The sequence below is a fragment of the Rana temporaria genome, chromosome 2, assembly GCF_905171775.1.
Source record: "Rana temporaria chromosome 2, aRanTem1.1, whole genome shotgun sequence".
In the NCBI taxonomy this organism is placed as follows: Eukaryota; Metazoa; Chordata; class Amphibia; order Anura; family Ranidae; genus Rana; species Rana temporaria.
Window position 1 is genome coordinate 344,454,630 of NC_053490.1, and position 23,823 is coordinate 344,478,452.

Sequence of the window (23,823 nt, forward strand, 5' to 3'; positions counted from 1 at the left end):
AAAAAAATATTCATTTTGCAAAGAATTGTGGGAAAAAATTACAACATCAAAAACCTCATCATGCATCTTACTAAATACCTTGGAATGTCTACTTTCTAAAAAGGGGTCATTTGGGGGGTATTTGTACTTTCCTGGCGTGTTCAGGGCCCCAAGAAATGAGATAGGCACCGGTACAACAGGTGTGATATTTTTTTTATGATTTGCACCATAGCTTGTAGACTCTCTAACTTTCACAAAGAGCAAATAATATCCACTAATTTGGGTTATTTTTACCAAAGACATGTAGCAGTATAAATTGTGGCCAAAATTTATGAAGAAAAATTAATATTTTGCTAAATTTTATCGCATAAACTAAGAAAAATTCATTTTTTTTCAAAATTTTCCGCCTTTTTTCATTTATAGCGCAAAAAATAAAAAGTCGAGAGGTGATCAAATACCACCAAAAGAAAGCTCTGTTTCTATGAAAAAAAGGACAAAAAATTCATTTGGATACAATGTTGTATGACTGAGTAATTAACATTCAAAGTGTGAGAGTGCTGAAAGCTGAAAATTGCTCCGGGAACGAAGGTGGTTTAAGTGCCCAGTAAGCAAGTGGTTAAATTGTCTCTACAAAGGGCTTTAAGGTTGGGCAAAAGCAGCAGCTGCCCCAAGCCCAATCATTGTTGCGGTGACCAATCGTGCAGTGAATGGAGGAGCGAGGTAGTGCAGTTGATGGCGTTGTCGGTCGAGAATGGTGGATCCCAGTGATGGGTGCTGTGCCCAGCTCTGTGATTGACATGGAGCAGCGGCAGCAGAAAGTGAATGGGGGGGCAGGGCACAAGTGCAGTGTGGTGCTGTCCCTGGATCCCTCCCGTAAGATTAGTACAGAGGGCTCTGATCCGTGGTCCCTCTGACCATGCCAGGCCATCTGGGGTCCCCTCTGACACTGTCCTCTGCCCTTTACTCCTCTCCTGAACCTGTGCAGGAGCCCTCTCCTATTCCTGCACCTCCCATTTGGCTGCCCTGCATCCCTCACCCCATACTGATCTACTCTGCAGAACCCTGTGCCCCTCACTATAGACCCTCCCCCGACCTCCTATAACCCTGCACCTCTCACTATAGACCCTACCCCCACCCCATATAATCCTGCACCACTCCCTATATACCCTGCACCCACCTATAGAACACTGTATCCCTCACTATACACCCCACCTTATAGAACACTGAACCCCTTACTATAAACCCTGCCCCCACCTCATAGAACACTGCACCACTCACGATTCACTCTGACCTACTGCATGCTATACAACCCTGCTCCGCTTACTGTGTACCCAGCCACATGCCCCCATTAGTACTGGAATTGCATACAGACGATCGGAATTTCCAACAAGAACTTTTCCCGTCTGAAAATGTAAGAACCAGCTCTTAAAATTCCGATAGAAAAAGTCAGATGGAGCCTACACACGGTCGGAATTTCCAACCAAAAGCTCACATGCAACTTTTCTTTTCGGAAATTCCGATCGTGTGTACGCGCGGCATATGTCATTGTTTACTCCCACCAATGCCAGGGCATTTTCTACCCCCCGCTGGCCACAGTCCCACCCCCCCTAATATTTGAAGGGCAGTAAACTGGCCCTTTGTTTCGAAAGCTTGGATACTCCAGCATTAGAAGAATAAATCATCTCTAATGTTGGGTGTCCTACATGTATGGATGTTGCTGCATTATGGAATATTAGTTTAGTTCTTTACATTTTAGAATGGGGTGCCTCGAGATTAAAATGTTGCACAAAGGGTGCCTTAACTGGAAAAAGGATGAGAAACATGGCTGTAGAACACTGCATTCCTATCTACTTACCCTGCCCCACCTCATACTACCTTCTCTTGGTACTTGAGAGTCCAATCACCAACGCTGCACACCACTTTAGTATACCTCGTCCTTACCACAATACTACTTCATCTGCTGTAGGTATGTTGGCCCCACACTTCAAAATACTGCACTATGTAAGATTTATATATCCCTCTTTCGCTAATACTTTGTTGGGGTGGAGACAAAATTTTATTTGTAGGGGGCCCGGCCCAAGTAAACATCTGCCCAGGGTCCAATCAATATTAAAGATGGCCCTGGCTCTATCGCATGTGAACAATTACAATGATTTTAGTTTTGAGTTGGGAAAATATATATTTTTATATATATATATATATATATATATATATATATATATATATATATATATACACATACACACACAGTAAAAATATGATAAGTAAATTGATCTGTAAAATGTATGTGGATAATATATTAACCTCTGACGTGCAATATACCTTTTCACAGCAAGGTACAATAAATTCCATGTAGAAAAAATGCTATACTAAAAGTATAAACAAACACCGCGCTACTAAATTAATCATATAAAATGCAGCCAACACCACAGAATAGATCAGTCCTGCCAAAAATAAACAAATAGAACATAAAGTGTAGCGCTAAATATAGGTGAATATGAGATTGGATATGTTGATAAATAACCAATCATATAAAACTGTACATGTGAAACGTGATGAAAATATCCACAAACAAACTGAAAAAAAGTCTCTACTGAATAGATCCTCAAAACCAGTTCATAATTGGCAATTGTGCAAAAAATTGAAGTGGCTAATCTTCATAGATAAAAGATGGAAAAATCCAGCATCGAAGTGAGTGGAGGCTTACCAGAAGCAGTGGACCCAAAATAGGCATATACCTAGTGGGTCATATGCGCTTGTGATTGATGGTACAAGCATAGAGGTGAAGTCCAACGCAGGATCAGGGGAGGGCCAACTTGGAATCAACTTGTTGTAAACTTGGATCCATAAGGAGGTTCAGACACTCAATGTAACAAAGGGAAGGAGAAAGAAGGCAAAGATGCACATAGTGTAAATCCGTTTTAAAAGTTTACTTGGTAGCAAAATTAAAAGGTTACACTCACATTTTCAGCACTTGTATCAAGCATATAACAAAGAGCAGTAATGTCAGCAGGTTCCCGACATGTTTCGATCTACACGATCATCATCTGGGGCAGTGGCGTCACTAGGGTTGGTGTCACCCGGTGCGGTAAAACATGGTGTCACCCCCCTCTGTCTAGGCTGCCCAGCACCAAGCAGGCATCGCACGGGGCGCACCCCAAACCAGCCCCTGTAAATGATAGTATAGGGCAGTATTGTGGCAGGTTAGGGTAGTATAGAGTGGTATAGTGGCAGGTTGGTGTAGTGGGGTGGTATAGGACAGGTTAAGGTGGTATAGGGCATGTTGGGGTGATATAGGGTAGTTTGGGGTGGTATAGGGCAAGTTAGGGTTGCATAGGGCAGGTTGGGGTGGTATAGGGCAAGTTAGGGTGGCACAGGGCAGGTTGGGGTGGTATAGTGCAAGTTAGGGTGGCACAGGGCAAGTTGGGATGGCATGGGAAAGGTGTGCGTGGTACAGGGCAGGTTAGGGTGGCATTGGGCAGGTTGGGGTGGTATAGGGCAAGTTATGGTGGCATAGGGCAGACTGGGGTGGTACAGGGCAAGTTAGGGTGGCATAGGGCAAGTTGGGGTGGCATGGGAAAGTTTGGGGTGGTACAGGGCAGGCTGGGGTTGTACAGGGCAGGCTGTGGTGGCACAGGACAGGCTGTGTGGTACAGGGCAGGCTGGGGTGGTACAGGGCTGTTTGGGGGGTACTGGGCGGGCTGGGGTGGTATAGGACTGTTTGGGGTGGTACAGGGCAGGCTGGGGTGGCACAGAGCAGGCTGGGGTGGTATAGGGCAGGCTGGGTGATACCGGGCAGGCAGGGGTGGCACAGAGCAGGCTGGGGTGGTACAGGGCAGGCTGGGATTGCACAGGGCAGGCTGGGGTGGTACAGGATAGGCTGGAGTGGTACAAGGCAGGCTGGGATTGCAAATATTTCTGGCACCCCTACAAAGGCGTGGTCACCTTACTAACTCCTCCCCCTTTACAAATGTTTATATGGCAACAATTCAAACACAGAGATGCTCCCCTAAGGGGGTTGAGTGAGAGAGGTCAGGCTGAGAGAGAGAGAGAGAGAGAGAGAGAGAGAGGTGGGGCTGAGAGAGAGAGAGAGGTGGGGCTGAGAGAGAGAGAGAGAGGTGGGGCTGAGAGAGAGGTGGGGCTGAGAGAGAGAGAGGTGGGGCTGAGAGAGAGAGAGAGAGAGGTGGGGCTGAGAGAGAGAGAGAGGTGGGGCTGAGAGAGAGAGAGAGGTGAGGCTGAGAGAGATATGAGGCTGAGAGAGGTGAAGCTAAGATAGAGAGGTGAGGCTGAGAGAAAGGGTAGTGGACAGAGGGGGCTGAGAGAGAGAGGGGTTCAGAGAGAGGGCTGAGAGAGAGGTGTGGATGAGAGAGAGAGGGAGAGGGGGCTGAGAGAGGGGGCTGAGAGAAAGAGGAGCTCAGAGAGAGAGGGTAGTGGACAGAGAGAGGGGCTGAGAGAGGGAGGAGCTCAGAGAGAGAGGGTAGTGGACAGAGAGAGGGGCTGAGAGAGAGAGGAGCTCAGAAAGAGAGAGGGTAGTGGACAGAGAGAGGGGATGAGAGATAGAGGAGCTCAGAGAGAGGGTAGTGGACAGAGAGAGGGGCTGGGAGAGGTGGGGCTGAGAGAGAGGGAGAGAGCGGTGGGGATGAGAGAGAGAGTGGTGGGGAGAGAGAGAGAGAGGGGGGGTGAGGATGAGAGAGAGAGAGAGAGAGGGTGGGGTGGGGATGAGAGAGAGAGGTGAGACAGAGAGAGGTGAGGCTGAGAGAGAGACAGGTGAGATAGAGAGAGGTGAGGCTGAGAGAGAGAGAGTAGTGGACAGAGAGGGGGCTGAGAGAGAGAGAGGGGCTCAGAGAGAGGGTAGTGGACAGAGAGGGGGCTGAGTGAGAGGGGCTCAGAGAGAGAGAGGATAGTGGACAGAGAGGAGGGCTGAGTGAGAGAGGTTGGGCTGGGAGAGAGGGGGGCTGAGAGAAAGGGTAGTGGTCAGAAGGTGGATCAGAGAGAGGGGTGCTGAGAGAGATGTGGGGCTGAGAGAGAGGGTGGTGGACAGAGAGGGGGCTGAGAGAGAGAGGTGGGGCTGAGAGGGAGGGTAGTGGACAGAGAGTGGGGCTGAGAGAGAGAGGGGGGCTCAGAGAGAGGGTAGTGGACAGGAAGGGGGGCTGAGAGAGAGGTTGGGCTGAGAGAGAGGGGGGCTGAGATAGATGTGGGGCTGGGAGAAAGGGTAGTGGTCAGAAAGTGGATCTGAGAGAGATGTGGGGCTGAGAGAGATGTGGGGCTGAGAGAGAGAGAGAGGACGGCTGAGAGAGAGAGGACAGCTGAGAGAGAGAGAGAGGACGGCTGAGAGAGAGAGAGAGAGGACGGCTGAGAGAGAGAGAGAGAGGACGGCTGAGAGAGAGAGAGGGCGGCTGAGAGAGAGAGAGAGGACGGCTGAGAGAGAGAGAGAGAGGACGGCTGAGAGAGAGAGAGAGGACGGCTGAGAGAGAGAGAGAGAGAGAGAACGGCTGAGAGAGAGAGAGAGAGAGAACGGCTGAGAGAGAGAGAGAGAACGGCTGAGAGAGAGAGAGAGAACGGCTGAGAGAGAGAGAGGACGGCTGAGAGAGAGAGAGAGGACGGGAGAGAGAGAGAGAGAGAGAGAGAGAGAGAGAGAGAGAGAGAGAGAGGACGGCTGAGAGAGAGAGAGAGGACGGCAGAGAGAGAGAGAGAGAGAGGACGGCAGAGAGAGAGAAGGCGGATGAGAGAGAGAGGGCGGATGAGAGAGAGGGCGGATGAGAGAGAGGGCGGATGAGAGAGAGGACGGCTGAGAGAGAGAGGACGGCTGAGAGAGAGAGGACGGCTGAGAGAGAGAGAGAGAGAGAGAGAGAGGACGGTATCTGAAGATAGGTCTGTGTCCATGTATGATGCCAAGTACCTTCTTGATCTGGGAGGTGCTCTGCTGCTTCTTACAGCAGCTCCATGGCATAACATTAGTGTCACTGGTCTGACTCTGGCTGCACAAGGGGTTGGTGCAGTAGCTACAATAATAGTCCCCAGCATAGATGGTCAGTGGCATTGGGCTATTTTAAATCCTGCAGCATGAAGGGGCTTATTAACACTGGACACTAATTCAGCACAAGGGGGTTAATTAACACTGCCATTGATCATTAATGCAGTGGTGGCCAGTGTTAATGTACCCTTTTGTGCTTTATTAGTGGTCAGTGTTAATTACATTAACCCCTTCATGCTACACAATACTAGCTAATGACAGTGTTAGTTAATTGAAACCCACTGACAAAACCCACCACAGTTCTCAAGACAGTAACCAGTCCAGTCAGTGCACTGAGAAAGTGCTGAGTCACTGCAACATTACACATACAACATACATTCTGCTCTGTATGTCACTGCTCACTTACCTAATAACAGCAACATGCAGCTCCCTCGCGGTGCCTCTCTCTTCCTGTCCCAGCCTCTGAATGACATCATGACAGAGGCGGGGACTAGAAATGATCTGTCCAGTGGAGTTCACTCCTGATAGAGAAGTGTTTGTAATACAGTAGATGTCTACTAGTGCCGAGTGTAGGAGGAACACAGGGAGCGTTCCTGCACTCGGCACCCCGCTGCAGCTCTGCAAGTGCTCTTCAGGGTCTGACTTGGGCAGTGATTTGTGTACCGATGTAATGATGTTAAACTGCCATCGGGCAGACATAAGCCGGCACTGCCCGCACACTCATCTCTTCACGCCCCTCCTGTCCTGCTCTTGGTGTCACCCTCTGGGGGGTGCGTCCCGTTTTTTTTTTTCCTTTACATTTTTTTTTTTTTTAGCTGACATGCCCAGCAGTGGTGGGCATGTCAGCTAAAAAAAAAAAAAAAAAAATTATAAAAAAAAAAAAAAAAAAAAAACGGGATGGTGTCACCCCTCTAGCGGATGTCACCCGGGTGCGGCCCGCACCCCCCTAGCAACGCCTCTGATCTGGGGTGCTGACATACTGCACAGGGAACACTTAAATAAGAAAGACACCCCTACCTCAATAGTGGCTCCACATGTAGGATCCTAATTCATCCAATCTAATTACCGGGTAAGACAAAAAACACGGCGCCGGCATGCACTCCAAACCCTACAGAGAGGGTGGAGGAGCCGGACCGTAAATGCAGCTTGTCTGTGACTAATCCAGAACATCCGGAACCGAGCTGTCAAAAAACCATACGTCAACGTGCGTTCCCACCATGCGCTCCAAGCCTCAGATTGAAGCCGTGGCGTCCTCATGACGCTAACACGTGTACCGGCCAGCATGCGTTCCAGCAGTGCGTTCAACGCCTCACGTTGGAACTACAGGGCCACCGTGCGTTCAACCGCTTGTCAGCTAAGTGCAACACACAGAAGGAGCAGGACCAAAAAAGCTAATAATGGATCTAGTCACCAAATTGAAACCGGGTGGCAGAGAAATCACACAATAAGAATTCAGTGAAAAGAAAAGAGGAAAAGGGACGCACTTTTTGGACCAATAACCAAAAGAATTAGTCACACGGGAGAAGGCCACTAATATAAAATGTCTAGTGATAAACAAAGAGATAAATAAGGTAGGGGAACTACATAACACAAAAATATTTTAATTTTATTTAAAAATGCCTAATAGAACCTGAGATATCCAAAAAGCAAAAATATTAAAAATAAAAATTAAAAACAAATACAAAAATAATCTAAGCTTGCCCAACCAAATATGGACACCTACCTATCAAAAAACAAATTACAATTTTGAGAGTTTCATAGTAATGAAACCAAATGAAAATCTGCAAATAAAATTAAAACATCAGAATAAAATTTATATAAAAAATGAAAATTGATCAATGCCAAAAATCAAAATAAGAGAGGGCGAAGATAAAAAAAAAAAAGAGAGACTGGAGCCAACATTGAATAGAGAATGCATAACAACAATAAATTATGATTGGTTGATAAATGCATTTATGTCCCAATCCACATTGAGGCCATGTGGGACATAAGTGCGCAATTCGTATATCCAATAGGCTTCAAGACGAGAAACGCCTCTAGTCTTGGCTCCGCCCCTCCAAGGTGCCACATATTTATCGATAATGAGAAACTGGGAACCTGTAGGGTTGCAAGCATGGCATTCCCTAGAATGTCTAGGGACCGTGTGTTTGGTGCTTCCACCAAACACAAGGAATTGACCCATCTGGTTTCGAAGGGGTTCAATTCATGTATTCTAAATAAAAAAGAACAAGCTTTCTTGGTACCCACTGCTCCAAGAATCCCAATCATATACCACCTACCCTTCGATAAATCCACCTGGTCGACCTATCGTGAGTGGAATCGACTCGATTACATCACGTATAGGTCGGTACATCGACTTTTATTTGCAACCACTGGTTAAGTCTATACCTTCCTATCTTAAGGACACAACCTCCACTATGAAAATTCTGGAGAATATTGCGATTGAGGGTGACTATCTTCTTGCGACTGCCGATGTGGCGTCTTTATATACGTGCATCCCACAACATCTTGGTGTTGAAGCAGTCAGACATTTTTTGAATAGTGCAGACTCAATCACAGAAGAGCAGAAATTTTTCATCATTGAACTGCTAGAGTTCGCAACGACTCACAATTATTTCTGGTTTGACCAGAAATATTTCCTCCAAAGACGCGGCGTGGCGATGGGGGCCAAGTTCGCCCCCAGCCTCGCCAATCTTTTTATGGCCAAGTGGGAGGAGGACGTTGTCTATTGTGAGAGACCATCCTCCCTAGTCCTATGGGCTAGGTATATAGACGACGTCCTCCTCCTATGGGATGGCTCTAAGGAATCTCTGGATGACTACTTTCAGGTTTTGAACACGAACGATCGAGGTATTTCTTTTACCCATGACAGTAGTCCCAGTAAAATCACCTTTCTTGATCTAGAGATTGAGCTTGTGTCTAGGAATTTCAGGTTTAAGACCCACTTCAAGGGGACTGACAGAAACAGCTTCATCCCTACGGACAGTTGCCATCATAGATCTTGGCTTAAGTCTGTCCCTAGGAGCCAATTTTTGCGTATACGCAGAAATTGCACTGATGATGATATGTTCTTTTTACAGGCAGCTATGCTCAAGGAAAGATTTATTGAGAAGGGTTATGACACATCTTCTATTGATTTGGAGTTACAACAAGTAGCATTAATTGAACGGGATACTCTCTTACGAGATAAAGAACCACGTCCTAGTGATGATTCTTATAAGTTTTCAATGGTGACCTCTTACTCAAATCAACATAGAGATGTTAAAAAAATCATCAATAAGCATTGGGACATTCTCAAAAGTGACAAAGTGTTGGGCCCCAGTTTACCTGAACATGCAAAAGTCATCTTTAAGGGTGCTCCAACATTGAGAAATAGCATTGCTCCCAATGTGGTTGATCCCCCTGAGCGTCCCGTCTTTTTTCAGGATATGAAGGGTTACTACCCCTGTAAGAAGTGCAGAGTCTGTCAGTTTAACATCAATGGAAGATCTAAATCAGTGGAATTTAGGTCTACAAGCACTGGTCGCCAATATCCTATCAAGGTTTTTTGCACATGTGCAACTACGCACGTTGTATATCTTGTCACCTGCCCGTGCGGGAAGCAGTACGTCGGTCGTACCATACGTGCCTTTTCCGTACGGGTAGGTGAACATGTGGTGAAGATTATTGGTGGAAGCACCAAACACACGGTCCCTAGACATTCTAGGGAATGCCATGCTTGCAACCCTACAGGTTCCCAGTTTCTCATTATCGATAAATATGTGGCACCTTGGAGGGGCGGAGGCGTTTCTCGCCTTGAAGCTTATTGGATATACGAATTGCGCACTTATGTCCCACATGGCTTCAATGTGGATTGGGACATAAATGCATTTATCAACCAATCATAATTTATTGTTGTTATGCATTCTCTATTCAATGGTGGCTCCAGTCTCTCTTTTTTTTTATCTTCGCCCTCTCTTATTTTGATTTTTGGCATTGATTTTCATTTTTTATATACATTTTATTCTGATGTTTTAATTTTATTTGCAGATTTTCATTTGGTTTCATTACTATGAAACTCTCAAAATTGTAATTTGTTTTTTGATAGGTAGGTGTCCATATTTGGTTGGGCAAGCTTAGATTATTTTTGTATTTGTTTTTAATTTTTATTTTTAATATTTTTGCTTTTTGGATATCTCAGGTTCTATTAGGCATTTTTAAATAAAATTAAAATATTTTTGTGTTATGTAGTTCCCCTACCTTATTTATCTCTTTGTTTATCACTAGACATATTATATTAGTGGCCTTCTCCCGTGTGACTAATCCTTTTGGTTATTGGTCCAAAAAGTGCGTCCCTTTTCCTCTTTTCTTTTCACTGAATTCTTATTGTGCGATTTCTCTGCCACCCGGTTTCAATTTGGTGACTAGATCCATTATTTGCTTTTTTGGTCCTGCTCCTTCTGTGTGTTGCACTTAGCTGACAAGCGGTGGAACGCACAGTGGCCCTGTAGTTCCAACGTGACGCGTTGAACGCACTGCTGGAACGCATGCTGGCCGGTACACGTGTTAGCGTCATGAGGACGCCACGGCTTCAATCTGAGGCTTGGAGCGCATGGTGGGAACGCACGCTGACGTTGACACGTGACAGTGTCATGCTTTCCGGCCGAGGCGTGGAGCACACGCCGATCGGACAGACACACATGTCCTCCTACGGTTTTTTGACAGCTCGGTTCCGGATGTTCTGGATTAGTCACAGACAAGCTGCATTTACGGTCCGGCTCCTCCACCCTCTCTGTAGGGTTTGGAGTGCATGCCGGCGCCGTGTTTTTTGTCTTACCCGGTAATTAGATTGGATGAATTAGGATCCTACATGTGGAGCCACTATTGAGGTAGGGGTGTCTTTCTTATTTAAGTGTTCCCTGTGCAGTATGTCAGCACCCCAGATGATGATCGTGTAGATCGAAACATGTCGGGAACCTGCTGACATTACTGCTCTTTGTTATATGCTTGATACAAGTGCTGAAAATGTGAGTGTAACCTTTTAATTTTGCTACCAAGTAAACTTTTAAAATGGATTTACACTATGTGCATCTTTGCCTTCTTTCTCCTTCCCTTTGTTACATTGAGTGTCTGAACCTCCTTATGGATCCAAGTTTACAACAAGTTGATTCCAAGTTGGCCCTCCCCTGATCCTGCGTTGGACTTCACCTCTATGCTGGTACCATCAATCACAAGCGCATATGACCCACTAGGTATATGCCTATTTTGGATCCACTGCTTCTGGTAAGCCTCCACTCACTTCGGTGCTGGATTTTTCCATCTTTTATCTATGAAGATTAGCCACTTCAATTTTTTGCACAATTGCCAATTATGAACTGGTTTTGAGGATCTATTCAGTAGAGACTTTTTTTCAGTTTATGTTTGTGGATATTTTCATCATGTTTCACATGTACAGTTTTATATGATTGGTTATTTATCAACATATCCAATCTCATATTCACCTATATTTAGCGCTACACTTTATGTTCTATTTGTTTACAATTAATTCCATAAACTTAAAACTATGTATCATCGTTTATTAAAACTTCCCTCCAGGCACTAAAATGTTTACTTTTCTCTTGGGTAAAAACTAACATTCTGACTACTAGTCAGCTACCGCTCATTCACAAAAACCAGTTTGACAGTATCTCCATTGCTGATAGGTCTTCTAAACACCCCTCGTGGACACATTGGAGGTTATAGGTAATCTACCTGTTTCTCGATGAGGGAAGGTAAATTTAAGACCCCAAGCTCTCTACTAATGGGGTCTTAAATAATTAAAAACACACCTGCTGATATAAATGGTTGTCATTTTTATGTTAACATCAATGGCTTTTAATACTTACATCATTTTAGGCTTAATGAAATGTACATTCATAAACTAAAGGAGGTAGTTTTGGCACAGAAAAGGTGCATTTTTGCTATGGAGGGTTAATGTTGGGGCCAGTGTGAGATTTTTAACACCGAGTACGAGTACCAATACTTTTTTGCAGGTACTCGCCAATACCAATTACCGATAGCTGGCAGAAGTGACAGCTGTGACTGCATGTTACAGGAGACAGACAGACTGCAGGAATGGTACAGGAGACAGTCAGAGACTGCAGGAATGGTACAGGAGACAGCAGGAATGGTACAGGAGACAGCCAGAGACGGCATGAATGGTGTCACGTACCTGGTACAGGGCAGAGCCTGACGTGCAGGGAATGGCCTCTCTTGCTCCTCTGACCCCGGAACCCCTGGTAGGGTAGACAGGGAGCGCCGTGGTACAGAGTCGCACGAGCGCCTGGCAAGGATGCTGTGCAGGAACTGCGGAGGTCTCTTGTAGACTCCAGGAAGATGTCAACGGTGCTAGGACAGCAGACAACTGGAGCTTGGTGCAGGTAACCGGAAGCAGCAAGGTGACAGGTAGCAGGAGCGTGGTGCAGGTAACTGGAAACAGTCAGCAGGAGGGAGGTGTACTGTAGTACCGGTACAGACAGGGTCAGGCGGGCCGGGTCGGACACAGGCGGGCAGATCAGGTACAAGGCGGAGGCAGTAGCGGAGTCGTGGTTCAGGCCGGATCGGTAACAGGCGGGCAGCGACTAACTTGAAGGGTAAGGCAGGAGCAGCGTCAGACAAGCCAGAGGTCAGGGCAGGCGGAGGTCAGGAGTATCAGAGACAAGCCGGGTTCACAGGAACAGAAGTCAATCAGGTAATGGGTAACACAGAAGGGTAACAGGAACGCTGAAGACCGAGCAGCAAGAGGCTATTGGATGAGCCCCATTAAATAGCCTTAACCGGCGGCAAAATGGCGTCAGCATGTGCCTGCGCGCCGTTGCCGCTATTGCGCGTGCCCGCCGATCTGCCGCGAACGCACGCTCCCATGCGTGCTGGTGCGCCATTGTGCGTGCAACTGCGCCGTTAGCGCCACCTAGTGGCCGGCCACGTCTATGACACATGGTAGGAGAAAGACATGGGCTGCAGGCATGGTACAGGAGACAGCCAGAGACTGCAGGAATGGTACAGGAGACAGCCAGAGACTGCAGGCATGGTACAGGAGACAGCCAGAGACTGCAGGCATGGTACAGGAGACAGCCATGTTACAGGAGACAGCTAGAGACTGCAGAAATGGTACAAGAGACAGCCAGAGACTGCAGGCATGATACAGGAGACAGACTGCAGGCATGGTACAGGAGACAGCCAGAGGCTGCAGACATGGTACAGGAGACAGCCAGAGGCTGCAGACATGGTACAGGAGACAGCCAGAGGCTGCAGGCATGGTACAAGAGACAGCCAGAGGCTGCAGGCATGGTACAAGAGACAGCCAGAGGCTGCAGGCATGGTACAAGAGACAGCCAGAGGCTGCAGGCATGGTACAAGAGACAGCCAGAGGCTGCAGGCATGGTACAGGAGACAGCCAGAGGCTGTATGGTGCAAGAGACAGCGTAGGAGAGGAGCTGGCCGGACAGCACATGGAGGAGGGAAAGAGCCCCGGAGCCAGGGAGAGCCCAGACCCAGCGCTCTGTGTGGTCATGAGTCAGAACTGGAGGAGGGGGATATGTAGCACGGACTGCAGAGACCAGGCTGTTGGGCTGTTAGGACAGGCAGCCCGATGTTTCGTTTGGAATCGGTGGCCCCTAGCGAAGTCACTGGGAGGAGGAGACGGAGATGGCACTGTCTGGAGGGGGAGGAGGAGGCGGTCCACTCCCAAGATGACGTCACGTCCGGTATCGGAGCATTTTCGAGAGTACCGATACTTGTGAAAATGCCTAGTATCGGTGCAACCCTAGTGGAAAGGTATCTGGCAAGGAATGGGGCACAATATGGCAGAGATTTAAGGCTTCAAGTAGGTGGGTTGTTGTTTTAGAAAGAAGCAGTGCAGGGATTTGTACCAGTTGGTGCCAATCAGTCGCCAATCACAAGTCCCCTTACGCGTTGATCCCCCAATGCAGAATGTAAATGTAATAAAGGTTTTAAATGTAAGAAATTGTGTTCCCAGAGCTCTGGCTCTAAAACCATACTCTTGCAGGGATTCCTTTTAGTTTTCAGGCTTATACTGAGGAGCATGAAAGGGACTACCTGGCTGCGGAAAACTGAAGAAGAAACCTGCAAAGGAGCAAGGTTGTCCCTACAGAACCTTATTCAGAATTGAATTAAAAACATGAATCATTTATGTCAAACAGTGGTGAATAACTCCAAAATGACTTATTGATCATTTTAGGGAGGAGACTGACAGTCTGCTTGCCCCGTATTGCAGTCAGGTAGGTTGCACACATGTACTATTTCCTGACAGGGCACGAGGGGTGAGAGAGAGAGTCTAGTGTAGTAGTGACCACCTGTATCCGCATTTATACTTTGGTGCCAGTATTTTCTAAAGGGCAGGGGTCCACAAAGCTGCTGCCCCTGCTTACTGTGTCAATCTGGTAGCATCAGCAGAGGGCACACTTTTTTTTAGTACAAGATAAAAATGAAACCTTTAGGATCAGCACTTATAGACACCGTACAATACTTTTTTACCCTAAGAAAAGCTTGTTTTTTTTCCCCGAAAATGTACTTTGAAGGATTTTTACTTTTCTATTTAAAAAAAAAAATCAGAGAAAGTACAAAACTCATTTATATATCTGCTGTAAATGAAAACATTCAGAGCTGTCCCTGTCAAAATTCTCGATAAAGGTTATATGTTGGAAACCATAGGCGTGCACACAGGTTTTGCCGGGTGTGCCTGGGCATACCCTAATCACCCTGTATCGCTGATCCCCCCTGTTTAAACCCCTGATATTTCACAAAAGCCCCTGATCGGGGCTTCGAAAAAACAAATAAAAATTGTAAAAAAATTATAAAAATAAAAAACTACTGACACCATTCACTGCCCTACCAACACAAATACCTACTCTACTGACACCATCAGTATAAATACACATGCACACACATGTGTTTGAGCATTGAGGTGCCCACCCTATAATGCAATAGGCTGTGCACACCTATGTTGGAAACGATTGTGGGTAATTAAACCAATGTCTGCTTTAAAGTTGTTTAGACCGATCCTTTAGAAATATAAAAAAGTAAGACCAAAATTAAATTGAAATTTAATTATTTTCCCCATTTTTGTGCTCAGGGTGCCAAGTTTTGCACACACAGATGAACTACTGTTTGGATGATCAAGCATGGAGGTGCCATTTGCCAAAGACTTCCACTGGCAAACACTAGCACCGCTTTCCAGCCCGCGTGTGTACTGTTCTCTTGTAGAAGCTGGAGGGCAGATCTTTGCTGTGGGAGGATGCGATGAGGCAGGAAACCCAATGAACACTTTCGAACTGTTTTCTCCAGAAGCTAATCGCTGGACCAGCCTAGCGCCAATGCCATCTGCTAGAGCTGGGGTAGCATTGGTCTCGTTGGGCAAGAGAATTATGGTAGTTGGAGGAGTGGGAGAAAACCAGTCACCTTTAAAAGTGGTAGAGGTCTACAATATCGATGAGGGCAAGTGGAAGAAGAAGAGCTCCCTTCGTGAGCCAGCCATGGGTATATCAATCACTGCAAGAGGTAACTGTCAGGAAGTATCTGTCTATTTTTTATGTTTTTTTGTGCGTCCAATATGGGCAAATGCATGCTGCTGAAAAGTTTTATATTTCTGCAAATAAGTAACAAAATGGCTATTGTTTAAAAGGGAGCATAATATACAGTATATCGCTGATGTCTCTTCACAACAGTTGCTTGGAAGCTGAGTAACACATTGAATTCTCTTGCACTGCCTGGATGCCCTTTCTGTATTGTTGCTGAAATGTGAAAACTGCTCATGTTCGCAATACATGTCCTTGAAATGCCATTCAGAGCTACGTAATATCTGTGATGATGGGAGAGAATCAACAAGTTTGAAAAGAAAAAAAGAACAAATCTTGTCAAATACCAGTAACCTATAACCAGCCAAGAGATAATTTAACTGAAAGCACCTTGGACTTTAATGAACTATATATTTGCCAACTTTCTCAGCACTTTTAGGTGTCTACCTAAAGAAAGAATTATAATTTGCATTTCTAATCCATAGAAATATGTATTTGTTAATATTTTTGGAGATATAAACATTTGGAGCCACTTCTTTATAAGAAGGGGATTAATTGCATCTCGACCACTCTGAGTACTCCTCTATTTTGATACCTTTTCAGCCATTCCAAATTACTGTGTAGGGGCACAGTTTCTCACTGTACAAGCGTTTGGTAGCAAACTATGATTCCTATAATTCTTGGTGGTCACCTTTACATATTAGGCCTTGTACACACAACCGAACATGTCTGCTGAAACTGGTCCGCGGACCAGTTTCCACGGACATGTTCGGTCGTCTGTACGGCCGACCGGACCGGATTCCCGGCCTAGCAGACAGGTTTCCAGCGGACGAATGTTTCTTGGCATGCTAAGAAACATGTCCGCTGGAACCATGTCCGTCGGACATGTCTGATGGTCAGTATGACTCATCGGACATGTCCGCTGGCCCGAGAACCCGCGCATGACGTCGAAGTGATTCGACGCATGCATGGAAGCATTGAACTTCCGGGTTCGCGCACGTCGCCGCATCATCGTCGCCGTCACATCACCGCGCTGTCTGTCCGCTGGGATTTTGGTTTGATGGTGTGTACAACCATCAGACCAAAATCTCCGAGTGGACATGTCTGATGAAAACGGTCCGCGGACCGTTTTCATCGGACAGGTCCGCTCGTCTGTACGCGGCCTTAGACTACTTCCAGTAGTTTGGAAATGTGCTTTTTGCCAGGAAATAAAGTGACATGACTAGAAGATGCCTCCCAGGACATGGCCTGCGTAGCTTGAATCTGGGCTTACCTACATGCGTTTGTTGTGGAAGCAATGCCTAATTATATCTTGTAATTCTTATTTTTATTTCAGATTGCAGGGTTTATGCAGCAGGAGGCATGGGTTCAGATCTGCGACCACATAATTTCCTTCAGCAATTTGACATGCTAAAAGATATTTGGGTCCATCTTGCCCCGATGCCAACACCTCGGTATGGTGCTACCTCCTTCCTACGAGGAACAAAGATTTACGTACTAGGTAAATGTTGTTTTAAGCTGTTTTTTTCACATCTGATTTTATGTATTAAAAAACGTGTGGTATACACATCTGAGAATCGATTTAGTCACAATATATTTACTGCCTATCTCATGACCCCTTTTTAGAAAGTAGACAGTCCAATGGCATGGCAAGTTTTTATTGAAGTTGTACATTTATGTCACTTTTTTGGGGGGGAAATTAAATAAATTCAATATTTTTTCCACTATTTTTTTTTTTTTTTACATACTGTCAGCAGAGCAGTACAGTGTCACCACATGACTGGTGTGGCAGTGATCAGAGACACTGATTGGTGACAGTATGTAAAATAACAAAACAATATTTTTTTTTGTACAATTTTATTTTATTATGATTTTTTTTTTTTTTTACGTGTGACCAGAGCAGTACAGTATTATCATAGTGACAATGTACTACTAAAACATAATGACTCTCAAGGATTTATTAGAAACATTTGTATAGTGGAATAGTTTGATAGTGACAGGCCTGCAGAAAATTAAATGATATTAACATGGTCCTCTAAACAGGGGTGACCTGACACTATGTAACCAAAAAATTCAATCTTCATTACGTGGGCTACAAGTGGGGAACAGTCAATTGTTACAATACATGAGCAACAAAAGGGCAACCATTATAATACACGGGCAACTGCTGTAATGCAGGGCCGGCAAATGGACAATCAAGCAGGCAGAAAATGAGCAATTGCGAGAACCTTTTTGTCATCACACTGAAAACAGTAAAAACTATGTATGGCTGATGTCTCATCACAGAAGATTTTGAGCTCGGAAGTTGAGTAGCATATTTAATTATTTTGCATTGCTTGGATGCCTGCCTGATATTATTGCTAAATTGTGAAAACTGGAAAGTTGTCCTTGACATGAGACTGCCATCCAGTACTAAGTGATATCTGTGATTGGGGTAGAGAACCAACAATATAACTAGTACATAACATACAGGCAATGGCATACCTAGCATATTTGACATCCAAGGCAGATTATTTTTTTTAACAAACCCCCTCCCTCCATATTCCAAAATATTTTTTATCAATAATGATAAAAATAAATACTAAACAGCGGTCAGGAAAAATAAAACATGACAGTTGCCAGGAAACTCAAGGATTTAATAGACATTGGAGGTTAGGGTTGTCCCGATACCGAGCATTTGCGCGAGTACTTGTACTCACGCAAATGCTCCCGATGCCTTTACTGATACCTGGGATGGGCGGAGTCAGGGGGCGGAGAGTGGAGAGCGGGCGCAGAGCGATTCCTCAGCGTGTAAGGATAACATTGAATGTGTTCAGGGGCAGTTGAAAAAGCTGTCCAAATGCCTCTGAACACGTGTTGAACAGCGTCTCGTGTGCATGGGGCCTTAGTAAACATTAGTAAAGGAAACGTCTTTCTCACCATCCAGAAAACAACAGCGTGTGTTCTGCAGCTTTTGCTGTTCAGTAGGTAACTCGATGCTGCGAGAGAGGGAGGGAGGGAGGGAGTTTTGATCAGCACTGAAAACAGTCCATTGGAGGGGAGAGCTGGGAGTGAGGGGGGGGTCCTGCCTTTCTCTGGTGAATATTAATTAAGAACTGTAGGAGGGCAGGATGTGAGCTCAGAGAGTGCATTATTGCCTAATCACCTAAACTGCAGTGCCACCTAGTAACAGCTCTTCTGTATTGCAAGTCGTGTACTATAGTGCTTATGCTTAATAATCAGTAATTCAGTCTTTTAACTAAGTTGATGTGAAAAATTAGGTTGCTGGGGGTTTCTTCAGCAGTGATCAAGGTTTCCATTTCCAACTCACAGATAACAAAATAGTGACCCCAATGAATGTATTTGCCATCTGTAAGGCAGGCATGCTTCCCACTTACCAATGTAAGGGACATTTTTCCCACTGACCACCAATGTAAGGGACATTCTTCCCACTGACCACCAATGTAAGGAACATTCTTTCCGCTGACCACCAATGTATGGGGAATTCTTCCCATTGACCACCAATGTATTAAAAAAAGTATCGGTAATCGGTATTGGCGAGTACTTGAAAAAAAGTATCTTAAAAAAGTCTTAAAAAAGTGGTATCGGGACAACCCTATAGAGTGCAAAATCTGATACAGCTCTGAATAGGAACCAATCGGCTTCCATTTTTGTTTTTGTTTGCCAAAGCTTAATTGAACAAGCACAAGTTAGAAGCCGACTGGCTACCATGCACAGCTGCACCAGATTCTGAGTGCACCAGTTTTGATAAATCTCCCCCATTGATGGATGGTTTCATAGTGACAGGCCTGCAGAGGCTTAAATGATAGTAACATGGTCCTCTAAACATCAGTAACCTGACACTATGTAGGTAAAAAACTGGCAATCTTCATTACATTATATTACAAATGGGCAATCATTAACAAGCAATAAAAAGTAAATCTTTACAATACAAGAGCAACAAAAGGGGCAAACGTTTTACACACACATCTGAGCCAACAAATGGGCAATCATTACACTATGCAGACAGCATGAGAAATGCTGCAAATAAGCTGGCAACAATCAGGCAACAACAGACAGCTCCAGACAGCTCTATCAGCACCAATTCAGTCAATACCAAGCAAAAATACCCCACTAAAAATAAAACACCTAGCAAACCTCTCCCCAAGCCTGAGCTAAAGTATCCCCCTAGCAAATCCACCAAATAAAAATGTGCAAGGCAGGCTTCTACAGGTCACAACCCCCCAAAGTCCAGCCCTGACCAGAAACTATAGCCTAGTTTAAAGTTATCTTCACTGTAGTAACAATACAGCTTGGTCAAGGCTGTGACTTGATAGTGAAAAAGCAGCAGCTAAATTGTTAATATCTGCGCTCTCTCCTCCAATCAGCAAGTACCATTTGTTAGATTTACAGAACAGTGCAGCACAGTAAAGCCTCCTTGCTATTTTCAGTGTCAGTCTGATTGCAGGACATTACATTAAAGGATCACTAAAGGATTTTTTTTTTTTAGCTAAATAGCTTCCTTTACCTTACTGCAGTACTGGTTTCATGTCCTTATTGTTCGTTTTTGCTTTGAAGTTGCTGTAATTCTGCTCTGATCTCCACACTTCCTGGTTGTCTGTTTCCTTATAACCACAGTACTGGGAGCTTTTCACGGTGGTCTAAGCTGTCATTATTGTGTGTCTAAAACTTAACAGAACCAATCAGATTCATTTTAAAAACAAAACACTGCCCTGGATTTGTTTGTTTTTGTTCTGTGTGTCTCTCTAGTTCACAGGAACAAGAAACCAGTTTAAAAGTGAAACTAACCTGCAGGCACATTTATATGATTGATTTGTATCTATTTGTAATGATTTTTAAAAGGAATCAGTTAACTTTTATGTCTCTATACAATGTAAACAGTCATTTCAGCAAAAGATTTTTTTTCCTTTAGTGACCCTTTAAGCTACTACAGAGACATATCATGGTAGTAATTAAAATATGTGTATGTAAGTAGTATAGTAGTATATACGTGTATGTATTGTGATAATTGGGTGTCGTTTATCTCATGTGTAGCACCCGCTAGCGAGAACAATGAATGCCAGAAATTCAGTTTCAGAGCTTGTTGGCCCACTTTTATTAAGAAAAGTTCAAGAAAACAAAAAATCACAGGTTTTCCCTCGCAGGGGGTTTTCACCATCAGTTCCAAATAATAACTTCAGCCTCCTGGCTTATACATACGGCAGTGCTGCTCAGGCCTTCCACTTCAGGCTCTCGTCTGTCTCCTACAGACTATTCCCTTGCCAACACCATCCATATAGTTAGTAGCCCCTCACTGCTCTAACCCTCAGACTTGGGTCTATGGCTTTCACTGTGCACACATGCACACTCTGGCTGTCACAGTGCACACCTGCACGCTTTGGGTTCTCCAGTGCACACCTGCACTCTCTGGGTTCTCCCTTGCAAGCCTGACTCCTCGGGAGGGTGGAGCCCAGAATCATGGTCCCGATTCTACTATCAGGCCCACACACACCTGATCAATGTGCCATTGAGTCTCAAAAACCGAACCCAAACCATGGATTTCATCCCACCTGGATCTCTAAGAAATCCCCGGGCTCCAGGACCCAAAGTGGACTTTAGTAAATAATGAGGAAACTGAAACCTCTGTACATTATAAGCCCCCTGGAGCCCCTCAACCCGTCCAGTTGAGAACTCTGGGTCACTACACTGGTGGGGTACCACACTACTACAGTATATAAATGTATGATTTCACATTGCCCTCTATGGAGATGGTTCACATCTCCACGCCAAACGCCGTACGCCTGAAAACAAGTCCCGGACCTTTTATTCAGGCGGCTTTCGGCATTCGGCATAGGAGATGTGAACCATCTCCATAGAGGGGGTAAGGCTGCATTCACAATCGCGGCGTTTTGTCGCCGCAAATCGCGGTACAAAACGCCGCAATTTGTCGCCGCAATTCGCGGGACAAAACGCCGCGATTTTGTACGTCAAGGTGTGAATGCAGCCTAAGAGTCATGGCTGACATTTGTCAAGAACACAGCAGCTGCTTGTCAAGCTGGCATCACAGGGGAGCAGTCCAGCTGAGGACTCTAGTGTCCAACCAATTTAAATTGATCCTGAGAAACTCTTATGCCGCGTACACATGACAGTTTTTCATTTTTTTCTTTTCAACCTGATCGTTAAACGGCCTTGCCTACACACAATCGTGAAAAAAAAATTCTCTAGCAAAGCGCGGTGACGTACAACACGTACGACGGCACTATAAAAGGGGAAGTTCCAGTCGGATGGCGCCACTCTTTGGGCTGCTTTTGCTGATTTTGTGTTAGTAAAAGACGATTTGAGCTTTTCAGTCTGTTACAGCGTGATGAATGTGCCATCTCCATTATGAACGCTAGTTTTACCAGAACGAGCACTCCCGTCTCAACTTGCTTCTGAGCATGCGCGTTTTTTTTCACGTCGTTAAAGCCCACATACGGACATTTTTTACAACGTTAAAAACGTCGTGAAAAATTGGAGCATGGTCGAAATTTTTAATGCCCATTTTTTACATCGTGAAAAATGCTCTGGAGCCCACACACGATCGTTTTTAATGACATTAAAAAAAAATATATTTTTACAACCCTAAAAACGGTCGTGTGTACGCGGCATAAGAGGTTTCCAAGATAACAGGAACATCTGTATACTTAGGAACGTATTTCAAATCGATAATTTACTATTTTTAGAAAGCCACAGTTAAAAAAATATGTTTAGCATTTAAAGGCTTTTACATAAAATGTCTGTGCACAATAATCTTTAGCAAAAATGATGATTACGTGCAGGGGTAATGATAAAAGGGGCAAGATAGCTTTTAATCTTATTTTGCTAATTCTTTCATATTGCTGGGATCCAGTGCCCAGATTAATTTGGAGGTACATGTAGCAATACCCCCGGAGGAGCTGCTGGTTGTTTTGGGTGGCACATTTACCTTGTGGCTCTTCCGAATTCCTAGGGGTGAATGGTGCATATAGCAATAGTAAAACAATGTCCGCAACAAGTGTCTTTGCTGTGATCTTTATTAGGAATGAGCTTTGTGTTCGAGTCGAACGTATGTTCTAGTCGATTGTATGTTCGACTCGAACATCGTCTGTTCGTACGTTCGTCGAAATTCGAACAAAACGGGTCGTTCGCGCCAAATTCGAGTGACGCGCCACGGCCCATAATTCACTGCGGCATTGCGCGCTGATTATTGGCCAAGCATGCACTATGACCCGCATGCTTGGCCAATCACAGCGCGCAAAAAACGGAGAGCCAAAATTGGCCAAAGCCAGGGTGGCTTTGGCCAATTATGGCTCAGGGCTTTAGCACACGCCCCACACTATAAAAGGCAGTCAGCAAGGCGGCCTCGTGTAGTGTGTTGCTGCTTTGTTAATGAAAAGATCAGTCAGTCAGAGAGATAGAGAGACAGTGTCTTTTTTACTAGATAGATAGAGCAGGCAGGCTAGTCAGTTTAGTTAAATTTACAGTGTGTAGAGGATATATATACATCCCAGGAGTTGTACATATATTTAAACACTGTATAGTTTAGCTAGATCAGCTATTCCTATTTGTCAGGCAGTGTTCCAACGTGTTGTATTGCCTGTGTGCTGTATAGTTTGCACTTAAACCTACTTGGAGTTTACAGCACTTGTGCTGTATAGTTTGCACCTCAACGTACTTGGTGTTTACTGCACTTGTGCTGTATAATTTGCACCTAAACGTACTTTGTGTTTACTGCACTTGTGCTGTTTAGTTTGCACCAAAACGTACTTGGTGTTACTGCACTTGTGCTGTATAGTTTGCACCTAAACGTATTTGGGCCCAGATTCTCAAAGGGCTTACGACGGCGCAACGCCATGTACGCCATCTAAGTCCTAATCTGGGCCGTCGTATCTATGCGACTGATTCTTAGAATCAGTTACGCATAGATATCCATTAGATCCGACAGGCGCAAGTCTCTTACGCTGTCGGATCTAAAATGCATTTTTTATTTCCGCCGCTAGGTGTCGCCTCCGTCGTTTTTCCTGTCGAGTATGCAAATTAGCTAGATACGCAAATTCCTGAACGTACGCGCGGTCAACGCAGTGAAGTTACGACGTTTACGCAAGGTTTGCGCGGCGTAAGGTTGCCCCTGCTATATGAGGGGCAACCAATGTTAAGTATGGCCGTCGTTCCCGTGTCGAAATTTTAACATTTACGTTGTTTGCGCAAGTCGTCCGTGAATGGGGCTGGACGCAATTTACGTTCACGTCGAAACCAATGACGTCCTTGCGACATCATTTAGTGCAATGCACGTCGGGAAATTTTAGGGACGGCGCATGC

At 45.1% G+C, this 23,823-nt stretch overlaps 1 protein-coding gene across 2 annotated transcripts in view; it reads left to right on the forward strand.

Annotated features, from left to right (window-relative positions):
- The window catches only part of KLHDC8A (kelch domain containing 8A), a 149,366-nt gene that overhangs the window by 65,833 nt on the left and 59,710 nt on the right, over positions 1-23,823 (forward strand). For both annotated transcript variants that reach the window (XM_040337553.1, XM_040337554.1), the window contains 2 exons: positions 15,066-15,490; positions 16,844-17,008. In XM_040337553.1, coding sequence (XP_040193487.1) covers positions 15,115-15,490; positions 16,844-17,008 — 541 coding nt within the window. In that variant the 5' untranslated portion in view covers positions 15,066-15,114. The remainder of the gene's footprint in view (positions 1-15,065; positions 15,491-16,843; positions 17,009-23,823) is intronic.